The sequence below is a fragment of the Pelophylax lessonae genome (genome assembly GCF_965119305.1).
Source record: "Pelophylax lessonae genome assembly, chromosome: 4".
Lineage (NCBI taxonomy): Eukaryota > Metazoa > Chordata > Amphibia > Anura > Ranidae > Pelophylax > Pelophylax lessonae.
This window is the reverse complement of record NC_138771.1, coordinates 159235522-159247940: the sequence shown is the minus strand read 5'-3', so window position 1 is coordinate 159247940 and position 12419 is coordinate 159235522. Positions and strand designations below refer to the sequence as shown.

Below are 12419 nucleotides of genomic sequence, written 5' to 3'. Positions count from 1 at the left end.
CATCCAGGACAGGGGCTTTTGGAGGGGACTAGGGGCTAGCATTCTACCCACTGATTATGGCCCATGGAGGAGACTTAGGAGTCTGCTTCTCCAAGTCAGAGCATGGAAAAGAGCTCAGTTCAGCCTCTGATCCCGTGGAGAGAGTAGATCATTCCCTAATGATGGACAAAAACATGATGAATGCTGAGAGCGAGGCTTGGAATAATTCTCTGAATAAAGACAGTAAAGCTTCCCTTCCAGAATGTATGGAAAGGTGTAATAATAATATTGTATGGGCTCATGGTCAGAGAAAATATGATGGCCCTCCTGCAGACTGGGTTGGAAAAGCTCCTCCACTTGGGACATCAACAATTTCCCTCAAGAAATCTATGAACATGGGGACGTGGCTTGACCGTTCATGTAGCAGGACGTGTCTCACATCGGCTCTGGCATCCCGACTGTTGACTCTGGCAGACATTGCGCCTTGCTAGTGAAGCGGTGCTGGTGGCGGAGCAGGCATATCTGAACTCGCCTACGGCAGACACTCAGAGCCAATGGATGGAGGCGCAACGCTTCTATCGCTTGATTCAGCAACGGCAGGCAGATCACAAGAGGTTTTTTACTTCTCAAGCATATTTTGAAGAGGGGAAAAAAAACTGTCCATATGCTTTCTGTTATATCTAGGGTGCAGCGACCCTCATCAATTGTACATAGACTGTCCCTTCCCACGGCCCACGTAGTTACTGATACTCCGTCCATATTGCAGGGGTTCCGCTCCTTTTTCCAGGACCTGTACACCTCCAAAGTTACGTATGCCCCAGGGGAATTACAGGACTTCCTGCAGGGGCTTGATCTCCCAGAGCTTCCTGCTAGGGACCGCGAACTCCTGAACTCCCACATTCAATTGGAGGAGCTACAGGCGGCGCTAGCTACTTTTCCTAATTCCAAGGCACCGGGAAGGGATGGGATCCCCGTGGAGCTATATAAAAAGTTCATTGGGGTTTTGCTGCCTGAGCTGCTTCACACTATTACGCCTGCTTTTGAGGAGGGTTCACTACCTGCCTTGATGTATGAGGCAGTGGTGGTTGTTATACTGAAGCCTGGGAAAGATCCTGACCAACCTGAATCTTATCGCCGATATCGCTCCTGACTACTGACTTGAAAATACTTACTAAGGTTCTGGCACTGCGCCTCTCCAAGGTGATAGCTAAAATAATCCACAGAGACCAGTCAGGGTTTATACCCAACCGATCTACCACTATTAATCTACGCCAGTTGCTTCTTAACATGCAAATACCCCCAGACAACTGTGGCCGCAGGGCCGTGCTGTCCCTTGATGCCGCTAAGGCGTTTGATAGCGTGGAATGGCAGTATTTGTGGGCGGTGCTTGAGAAATTTGGGCTAGGGGCCACTTTTATCTCCTGGATTAAGCTGCTGTATGGGGCCCCTACTGCCTGTGTCTGCATAAACAATATGCTATCTCCGTCGTTCTCTCTCAGTAGGGGCACGAGGCAGGGATGTCTGTTGTCCCCCCTTTTGTTTGCCCTGGCGGTGGAGCCCCTTGCGGCAGCTATCAGGCAAGATGCCACGATTCACGGGTTAAGGAGGGGCACAAGGGAGGAGAAGATTGCTTTTTATGCTCTTTTTGGGTGACACGGATGCTTCCCTCACGGGCTTAATGGCATTGATTCGCCGGTTCGGATCCTTCTTGGGCTTCCAAATCAACTGGGACAAGTTGGTACTGCTACCGCTGGACCCACTGGAGCGCCCATTACCGCAGGCGGCTTCCCAAATTCTGGTGGTGGACCAATTTAAATATTTAGGCATAATAGTACACCCTAACTTGGCTAATTATGTTAAACTAATAATCAATAAATTATCAGCGCAACCAACTAGTGAAAAATCCAAAGATGGTATAAACAATTGAAACAGCAAATTAATACTGGTGCAAATAAGTATACAAATATCAGTGCAATAATCCGGCTGCAAACACAAATTGTGTAACACCTCACAAATAATATGCAAATACCTATAAAAGTGCTGCGCCAGAAATACTTAATCAATATATAAACAGGTGATATTGATGATGTAATAAATATCATAGCTAGTGACTCTGACTCTGACCCCATTCGGAACATCATTACCTCATTACTGCCGAATAGTGATCTCCTAGAATCCTTAGAGGCGGGTGACTTGAGAAGTTCTTCTCGATATCCCACGCTGATTCTGCTGGACAGGATATGTCATAGAACCAAGCAACATTTTGGGTATGGAGGGTTCTCTAGGCACTCCTGCATTCTGAACAACACTAACTGCCCTGAACTGGCTAAATTGCAGAATTTTATAGAGTAGGACAGGTGTGGGGTGAGACTTATTTCACAGCTATATCGGGGATGTGTACTTAAGGACTTTCAGACACTTCGAGTGGAGTTTGGACTCCCTAACTCCATCTTCTACCAGTACTTACAATTGCGGCATGCCCTGGCGGCACAGGCCAGGGACCCCACCTGGGGACTCTGCGACCCCATTCTCTTGACTCACGTGGTGGAGTCATAGACTAGAAAGGGACAGATCTCTTTGTTATACTCCAGCTTTATGGCTCAGATATCAAGGGCTATGACCTTTAAGTGTAGGGATGGATGGACGAAGGACCTGGGTGATATTTCTTCTGAGGAGTGGGCGGGTATCCTTGATATTGTTCTCAAGGTATCCCTGACCTCGTCACAGAAGCTCACGCAACTATTTATTTTGCAGCGCACATATCGTACCTCGCAGAGACTGCATAGTTAGCACAGGAGGGATTCTCCCCTGTGCCCTATGTGTAAAATCCACACGGGGACCCTATTGCATATGCTTTGGCATTGTCCTAAGTTACACCATTACTGGACGGAAGTTCTGCCCTCCATTAACTCTATTTGGAATCTTGATCTACCTATGGATCCAAATATGTGCCTTTTGGGATGGTTAGATGAAGAACAATATACCCCTGGTGTAAATAATTCCATCCTCAGGCTGCTGTTCCTTGCTAGGAAACTACTGGTGAGGAAGTGGATATCGCCGGTGGATCCAACGCACGCAAAATGGATGACTGAGGTGAACATGATAAAGGGTAGGGAGAGTCTTACCTATAAACACAGGGGCAACGTATTGAAATTTGAACGCATTTGGGCCCCATGGCTTGATGTTCCTGGGCTTGCTTCTCTTCAACTAGTTACTAATAGGATTTTGGGTGGGGTGACACCACTTCTTAGGACTGAGGCTTTGGGCACAGACCTACTCGGTACACATTGCTTGGGCAGGAGGTTTGGAGACTATTTACTGTATTACATGTGTTAATTTTATAGGATGTGAAGTCAATATGGCAGGCATCCATGGGCAGTCCACCTTTACCTTGGTTTTTATCTTTTTGTGTTTTTCCTGTATCTTTTCATTTGTTTTGATTCAGAGCTATTATCCCAGATGCACTCTAGTTTGGCATAATTGTGCTCTGATACCTTAGAAGGGTGTCCCCTGGTCAAAAAGATGCTTTCCTTGTTTTCACTCTGCCTTAGTTTTGATATAACACCTGCATTTTGTGATGTGTATGGTATTACCGATTTTCTGTATAGCAGTGTAATTTTGGATGCCTTGTACCACATGTTGCACGGCTTCACCTATTACGTCGTAATGGCTCTGCTCTGATTTGTTCGCAAGTGTTTTTTTTTTTCTTTTCTTGTATGTTTTTTGATTAAAAATTTTCAAAAAAAAGGATCTGATTAAAAAAAGAAATCTATGAAGATAAATTAATTCCACTTATTCAGATTGCTAGAACCTTGTATGAGTTTTGTCTTATGATGACTTTTCTAGTGGACATATTACACAAGTAAAAGCCAAACACCTGAAAGACAGCATGTGTAATATACTTGTTGCCGGGCTGTCTGGGATGGGCTCCCTGACTAATGAAAGCTTGTCTGGGTGCCTGGCTGCCGATTAACTTACTGTTAAATAGGTCACCATTTAATTAGGTCACTGTTAGCCACTAGCTGTTCACTAGATGTACTGTTAGATGATATTACTGTTTAAAGTTTGCATTGTTTAGGTTTAATGTGATCAAGCTCTGATCTGATTTTGTGTAGTATAAATTAGCTAGAGGTGTCATGGGTGCAATTCTCAGCTTTAATACCTGATTTCTGGTTCTGGAGTAGAGGAAGCTGTATCTTAGCAGAGGCACCCAGGCGGGGTGCCAGGCGGTACATCCATCACAATATACATTATAGGTGCAAATAGAAAAGGGAGAAGGAAAAGAAAAAAAGAAGGAATTTGTCAGACAAAAATATTTTGAAAAATGATATAAGGGGCACACACAAAGAGGAGCTAGATACCAACATTTGTAATAGTAGGGGTCTAAGGTGCCTTGTGTCCAGCAAGACCAGACGTTAACAAATTTTGTGGCATGCTCTCTATGAGAATATATTAAATATGACAGGGAGATGTTATCAATCTGAACTTTAGCATGTTTATCATAAAATTTTAATCAGTTGTAAAGCCAAGAATTTGGAATTTTGTGTCTAGATGGTGCAACCTAAAATGTATGTAAAATCATTTCTTCAGAAAATGCTTGTAAGAAAATAGATTTGCTAGGTATGAACTGTTTATTGCAACTTTAGTCAAGTTCAGGCTTTATTAAAATATACATACAGTAAAATATAGTAATAAATGGAATAATTAAACTTACAATTTTTTGGTATGTTTCAGGTTCTAGTTCTTCGCAGGATCCTTCAACAGCAAATGTGACGCCATCCAGGGCTCCTACACCTGTTCCCAATCAACCTACTACCATTGCTGCTGTTTCTCATTCTGGTACCACTGCCACATCCATTGTTAGCACACCTCCAAAGACAGACTCCTTAGCTACAACGCCTAATGCTGCTACTAGTGCTGGTCAACCAGGCACATTTACCACTTCATCAAATAAAGCACCCACTGGAGCATCATCAAGCATTGCATCAGTTCCAGCAGCAAGCATTACATCAGTTCCAGCAACAAGCATTGCATCAGTTGCAGCAACAAACATTGCATCAGTTCCAGCAACAAGCATTACATCTGTTCCAGCAACAAGCATTGCATCTGTTCCTGCCTCGTTGGCAGGTCCGGTACCAGCCACAACACAGGCAGCCATCTCTCTAACAGTGGCAACAACTAGTCAAAATATTGCTAGCACTGCAGGCAAATCTGTTACAGCACAATCTGGCTCGTCTAGACAACCTGACGGAATTACTGCAACAGGTATGCATTGTTTTAACAGACATTTTTTTTTTTTTTTGAAAACCATGTAGTTTATTTGCTGTTCCTATCTTGGCATATTGTTTCCTCCTTAATTCCTGATACATAAGACAACAAACCGAAAATTCAGTGGGGAAGGACTGGAACTCCTGTTGGGATTTTAGTGCTATGCGCGGTTTGCTCTAACCTCTTGTCCTGCTGACAATCGTTAAACAATACAGAAAGTGAGGAAAAATCTGCAACAGGGACATAGGCAGAAATACTAATTTGGCTGGGGTTCTAACCTGCTTATACTTTACTATACAATTAAATATTGTAAAATTAAAAAATATATATATATTTTTGTCTGTGCTGCTGTGGGAGAAATTCCTTCACCCTCTATCTGGTAAAACATCAGCAGGACAGAAAGTTATAGTTGATCTTTCTAATGGTGCCCTCGATAGCAGTGAAAATATAACAAGCACTCTAACTCAGGGGTTTCCCACCCTTTCCAAAACGAATATACAGTTGGGTTTTCATTTGAATGTTTATTATGAAAAATTATTTGTCAGGACATTCTTTCTGGTCATAACTGAGTCAACTAATTTCATTAGAAAGACCAGATCTACTATTTGAATGAACTTCCAGATGCAATAAAAAAGGTTTCATTACAATATGTACGATTTGTCCTGAACGAAAACCATATTCACAGTCAGAAATTAATTTTTTGTAGAAAATATTACGTCCTGCTGCTACAAATTTTATTATCACTATAGTCTAAAGCTTGGTTCGCATTGGGGCGACTTTGTCGCCTGACAATGCGCGCTTCATTCAGTGCAATGGAACTGTTTTAATCGGAGCGACTCAAGTCGCTCCAACTTAGAAAAAGGTTCCTGCACTACTTGGGGGTGACTTTGGAGCAGCTTACATTGACTTCTTTTAAAGTCATTTGCAAGCCACACATAGTCGGGGGACTTTGAAGCTGCCCCAGTGTGAACTGAGCCTAAAACTAAAGTCAATTTGACCAAACTGACCATTAGGAAATCGAACGAACTTTCCAAAAACAAAAAAATTCAAACAAACTGGTGTATGGCTAGCTTAAAGCGTTTGTTACTCCAACACTTCATATTCCTGATATATGCCTGCTGTACCATGTACTTGCATGAGAACGAGTTCTGTTCTCTTTGTATTGCTTCCTTTACATGAAATCCCTGGTGCTCCTGCCAGTCCCTCTTTCCTACTACAAAAACTGACTACACTAAGCAGGATAGCACAGCATGATCAGTTAGCTATGCTGGGAACTCAGTGTACTCTCCTCCAATAATCAGACTTGTCCTGACATGCCACCGCTGCACAGCCATTTACAGGAAAGTTCAGTGTGCTGCTGCTTCTCCTCCCCCCCCCCCCCCCAGCTCTTATGCAGCTGAGAACAGAGGAAATGTGATCACTTATAAAAAAAGAAAAGATGTATTTATAATGTTTTTTTATATCTATACATAAATGTTTTGCCTTTCATTTCTATTTTAAACTGAATGGGTTGTTTGTTTGCAATCACTTTAAAGCTGATCTTTATGTTGTAGGGAACTTTAAAAAGTTTGTTTGAACCAAGCTGGTCCAAACAATCTATTTACTTCATTGTTTCTATTTGCTAACAGTTGCAGAGGCTGTGAGTGCTGTATAAACTGTATGTAGTCCCAAACACATACAGTATACAGCGCTGTTTTCTGGCAGCAGAATGGAAGCTTCCGTGCCACTCCCAGAACAAAACGGAGTCAGACAGAGCCCTGTTCAGCAGGGGCGCCTTAATAGCCTAGGCAAAGTAATGCACTGAAAAAAAAGTATAAATAGTAGATAGAATAAACACATTTTTATGAGTACTTTCACATTTGATTTTAAACAACAAAAAATATACTATAAATCAAAGACTAATCAACACAAAGGGCACAGTATGGGGGGCAGGCAGGAGGGCACAGTACGGGGGGGGGGGGGGGCAGGAGGGCACAGTACACGGGAGAAGGAGGATGCAGTACAAGTTGGGTAGGGGAGGGCACAGTACAGGACAGTAAGAACAGCTTAGTAAAAAAGCGTAGACAGACAGAGGCGCCTCTAAGTGTAGACTTTCTTATAACAAGTTTAATAGATAAAATTATACACACACATTTGTAAGCATATATTCATGCCCATAAACAAGGTTCCAGTGTGGAGGAGTGAACATCATCCGGTCCTAGGCATCCATCCTGCTGCAGCCGAGATCCCCTCGCCGTGGCCGGCTTGTACGGTGGGATGAAAACCAGGAAGTAGGCTCGATGTATTTGCTGACAGCGAGGCTTGGTAGCTAGTCGAACGAGGATGACTTCATCTGCATGCGACGCGTTTCCGAGCGTGCGTGCTGCCTGGGGGAGGGGCAGCCGCACTCCTTCTTCACGGCAAATAGAGTAGCAAATGACAATGATGTTCATTTAAATAATGGAATGGGAGGGGAGGGGAGGGGGGGAATGCAAATGAACCAACAAAGGGGGATATGTCTATTCAATAATCTATGTGGATAGGCTGAAACTCATTATATTAATTATATCAAAAGTCACAATATTATAGCTAGATTAAAATTCAGCTTAACCATCTACTATAACAATAGAGTTAGAAAAGTAATACACCAATATTAATATATATAAAATATGTGTAGTAATATTAGATAATAAAAGATGGGTATATGACACTAGCTATATTAGGATGTACCAGCTAGCTATGTGTAGCAAACTACCGCTATAAAATGGTGGGTATTAATTATAACATTATAGATTAAAAAGAATTATTGATTTATGATATAAATGGAAATGCATAAAAAGAAAATGAATATTAATAAAAATAACAAAAAAAATAATAATAAAAGTAAAAATAAAAATAGGCAAACATTTTTTTTATAAATTAGAAAAAACAGGGGGTCAGTCATGCGGTGGTATGGAGAGGAGAGGCGTACAGGGGTTCAGTCATGGGGTGGTATGGAGAGGAGTACAGGGGGTCAGTCATGGGGTGGTACCCCTAAAAAAGGGGCAGGGTAAAGGTAGGAAAAGAAATAAGTACAAGGGTGGGACCTGTGTGTGCAGATCTGATTGTTCAGTAGAGAAGGAGGATCATTCCTGAACTCCGTTCTGTAAGCACCTGACAGGAGAATGGGAGAGAGTGTGGTGATGTTACAAGATGCAGGTTGAAGAGCCACATCCCAGGCTGAAGATGTGAGATTGGTCCCGCCCCCTGCCAGCTTCCTCCCCGGCCAGCGGCTGCTTGTCTAGAAGGTAATTGGAACAAAGGGGCGGAGCCCCACATATTGGCCCCGCCCATCCCGATATCAGTTCTTCATCATGACAGCTCCACTTACTTTCATTGCAGCCGCCGCTGGCTTGCCCACGAATCACTGGATGGATATTACACTGCTGAGGTATTTAGCCCCGACCAACCCCGCCTTGGAAGTGACTCAGGGCTAATCATTTTAAAAAAGTAATATGAGACTCTGGGCTTTTTGGGGGCCCACTCGGGGCTATAGCCCCGGTCAGCCCTCCCCTCCCAACGCCACTGCTTATTTCCATAAAAAACATTTCTACTGCATTTGTAAAGAAGGCTTCAGGGCACCCAAGAAAGTACAGCAAGCGCCAGGAACGTCTCCTACAGATGATTCAGCTAGGGGATTGGGGGACCACAAGCGAAGAGCTTGTTTAGGAATGGCAGCAGGCAGGTGTGAGTGCATCTGCACGCACAGTGAGGCTAAGAATTTTGGAGGATGGCCTGGTTTCAAGAAGGGCAGCAAAGAAGCCATTCTCTCCAGAAAAAACATCAGGGACAGACTGATACTCTGCAAAAGTAACAGGGATTGGACTGCTGAGGACCAGGGGAATTTTCTCTGATGAATCCCCTTTCTGATTGCTTGGGGCATCCGGAATAAGCTTGGCAGGAGAAGGAAAGGTGAGTCCTGTGTCATGTCATGCATGTGTCAGTAAAGCACCCTGAGACCATTCATGTGTGGGGTTGCTTCTCAGCCTTGTCCAGAATGATGGAGCACCTTGGCATAAGGCAAAAGTGATAACTAAGTAGTTTGGGGAACAAAACATCAAAATTTTGGGTCCATGGCCAGGAAACTCCCCAGACTGTAATCCCATTGAGAACTTGTGGTCAATCCTCAGGAGGCGGGTGACCAAAAAAAAACCCCACAAATTCTGACAAACTCCAAGCATTGATTATGCAAGAATGGGCAGCCACAAGTCAGGATGTGGCCCAGAAGTTGATTAAAAGAAGCAAAGAAACAAATCACCGCTCAAAGTGCTGACAGCTGGGCCAGTAGGATTCCCAAGTAAACTGTAGTAGTCCTGCAAGACTGGGTGCTCACCAAGGTCCGCAACCTAAGAAGTCCATATGCATGTAGAAAGAAAGTGGCACTTCCAGTCTCAGGAAAGTAGAAACTTGAGTTTTACAGTAAACCCCCCTCCATTGCGGGGGTTACGTTCCGGACCCAGCCGCGAAAAGTGAAATTCCGCGAAATAGAAAAACCCTATTAAAATGCATTGTAGGCATGATTTTTTTACTGTCACTGTACGTGTAGAAGCATTTTAAGGTCTTTAAACACACTTTTAAAACAATAGAAACTCATTTAAACACATAAAAGATACTTAGAGACAGAGCAAGAGCTATGAAAAACACAAAAATCTTTCATTTTTAATGATTTATATAGTAAAATAACATTACAAAAAAAAACGCAAATTACCGGGACCGCAAAAACTGAACCGCGATGTAGCGGGGGATTACTGTATTTCTTCAAATCAAAAAGTCCAACATCGACATGTGCAAGACAAACAGGCTAGCCTGTTTGTCTTGCACATGTCGATGTTGGACTTTTTGATTTGAAGAAATAAAACTCAAGTTTCTACTTTCCTGAGACTGGAAGTGCCACTTTCTTTCTGCATGCATATGCCCAGAAGTTGATTGACAGCATACCAGGGGGGAATTGTAGAGGTCTTGAAAAAGAAGGGTCAACACTGAAAATATCGACTCTTTGCATAAACTCAATGTAGTTGTCAATAAAAGCCTTTGACATTTATGGAATGCTTGTAATTATACTTGAGTATACCATAGTAACATCTGACAAAAAGATCTAAAAATACTGAAGCAGCAGACTTTGTAAAAATTAATATTTGTGTCATTCAAATTTGTTGGCCATGGCTGTAGAAAGAAAGATCAGTTGCAGGAAAACCACAGACAACACTGGTTCTCTGCCTCTGCTTGCCTTTTTTTCAGCACAGATTCCAAAGTTCCATTCCTCAGGTATGAATTTTAAAGCATAGTTAGATTGATCCAGCTTAGACCATGTAAATATGCATAGTTCATACTTGTGGAAGCTGGAAACCCCTGTAGTAGTCTACTCATTTCCAGGGATCCATGCTGAGCAGATGCTTTCTGCATAGTAAGAGCATGAGTGCCATTCACAGAATACTTTGTATTTTGCTCAATGAATGCAAAGCATTTTCTGACTGGACAAGGAGGAGAGGTAGGGTGGTAACCTATAAAAACAGAAAAAACACTGCGCTTTAGGAGAAGCAGCTAACACCTGAAACAATAGTACAAGTTCCAAATAAAATAATAAAAACAGAATGGTGTAGCGCTAGATTATGAATGACAAATACCTATACTTAATCAAAGTATGATGTTAACATGTACAGTCTAAAAAACAGACATGGGAGTAAGTCACACATGTGCAAGTCACAAGCAAGTCTCAAGTCTTAACCTTCAAGTCTCAAGCAAGTCCCAAGTTACTGTGGCGAAAAGCAAGCAAGTCAAGTCGAGTCCCTGCTAGAAGTCAAGCAGGTCAAGTCAAGTCATTTATCTTTGTCAAGTCACAAATCAAGTCAAAATACTGATCTACCCCAATTTTCACCTTTAAATCAGTTAAAAGTCAGTGGTCAGGAAAGGTTTTGTTTTATTTTCAAAATTAACAAAACTGCTTAGTGCTTTTTTCTTGGCATATTAAAGAAACACTTTGAATGCCCAAACTGCTCAAAATCCTTTGTCCGGTCATGTTTCAACACCACAGTCACTAAAAACATGTTAAGTATTTCCATTGTTAAACAGCGTGTCCTAAAAATCAGAACACACTGAGGTGTTTTAAGTGACTGTGGTGTCAGAAACATAACAGGCACATCAGTTTTGCTTTAACACATCTTTAGGAAATGCAAATTCCTAATAACTTAAAAAAGTAAAGTCATTTCGAGTCATATGTCTCAAGTCAAAGTCAAGTCTCAAGTCATGAATACCAAGTCAAAGTCAAGTCGAGTCTTTTATTAATTTTAGTCAAGCATGTCTCAAATCTTCAAACTGGTGACTTAAGTCTGACTCAAGTCAAGTCATGTGACTCAAGTCCTCCACCTCTGCTAAAAAATGAACACTAAAAAAGTCCACAAAGGAAGGTATTGGCTGAAACAGATTCCCAGGAAAGGAAAAGCTCCAAACAAATGAAGAAGGGTGAAGATCAGGTGTGCCCAGGAGTAGAAATTAATCCACCAGACAATATAGTGAGAGATGGCTCCTTACCAAATAGCTCTTGCCACTAGATTATAGGCGTCTGAACGCTCATATGAAAGAATGATCCTCCAATGTAGTGGAATGGCCAGGCAGGAGCATAGGTCACTCTCTCCGGGGACAACCAATCATAGGTCACAGGGATATCCAGTATATAACCAAGGAATTAAAAAGGGGAAACACTCCCATAGTGCATTACCAATGTATAACTTTAATAAATAAAAAGGGATGCACTCACATGTAAAAACTTTGTATGTCAGCGGAACAAACAATGACATGCAGCCGCAGCGTTCCTGCAGAACATTCCTCCTCGGATCGTGGGTCACCCGGCAGTATGATGGAGAGCTAACGCTGATGATCCATCTAAACACCAGGGACCAATACGAACATTCGCACCGTCAGGACAAACCAGGCCCCTACATGTTTAGTGATAACTCACATCCTCTGGGGGTTGGTCCTAGGCGGTGCTGTGCGAGGTCAGGGGATTAAATAGGCTAAACCGCCATATTGGATACTGGCAGTTTGCCCATAAACCACCCGAAATGAGGAAAAACAGGAACAAAAACTCGGGGACAATAAAAATATAAATATATAAATACACTTCCATAAGATCACTACCTGCTGCTAAATGCATCCAT

General features: G+C 42.4%; 1 protein-coding gene across 1 annotated transcript in view; it reads left to right on the top strand.

Moving 5' to 3' along the window:
- Positions 1–12419, top strand: part of PODXL (podocalyxin like) — a 148064-nt gene that overhangs the window by 88528 nt on the left and 47117 nt on the right. The window contains exon 2 of the mRNA XM_082253521.1: positions 4714–5244. Within this exon, the coding sequence (XP_082109647.1) occupies positions 4714–5244 (531 nt within the window). The remainder of the gene's footprint in view (positions 1–4713; positions 5245–12419) is intronic.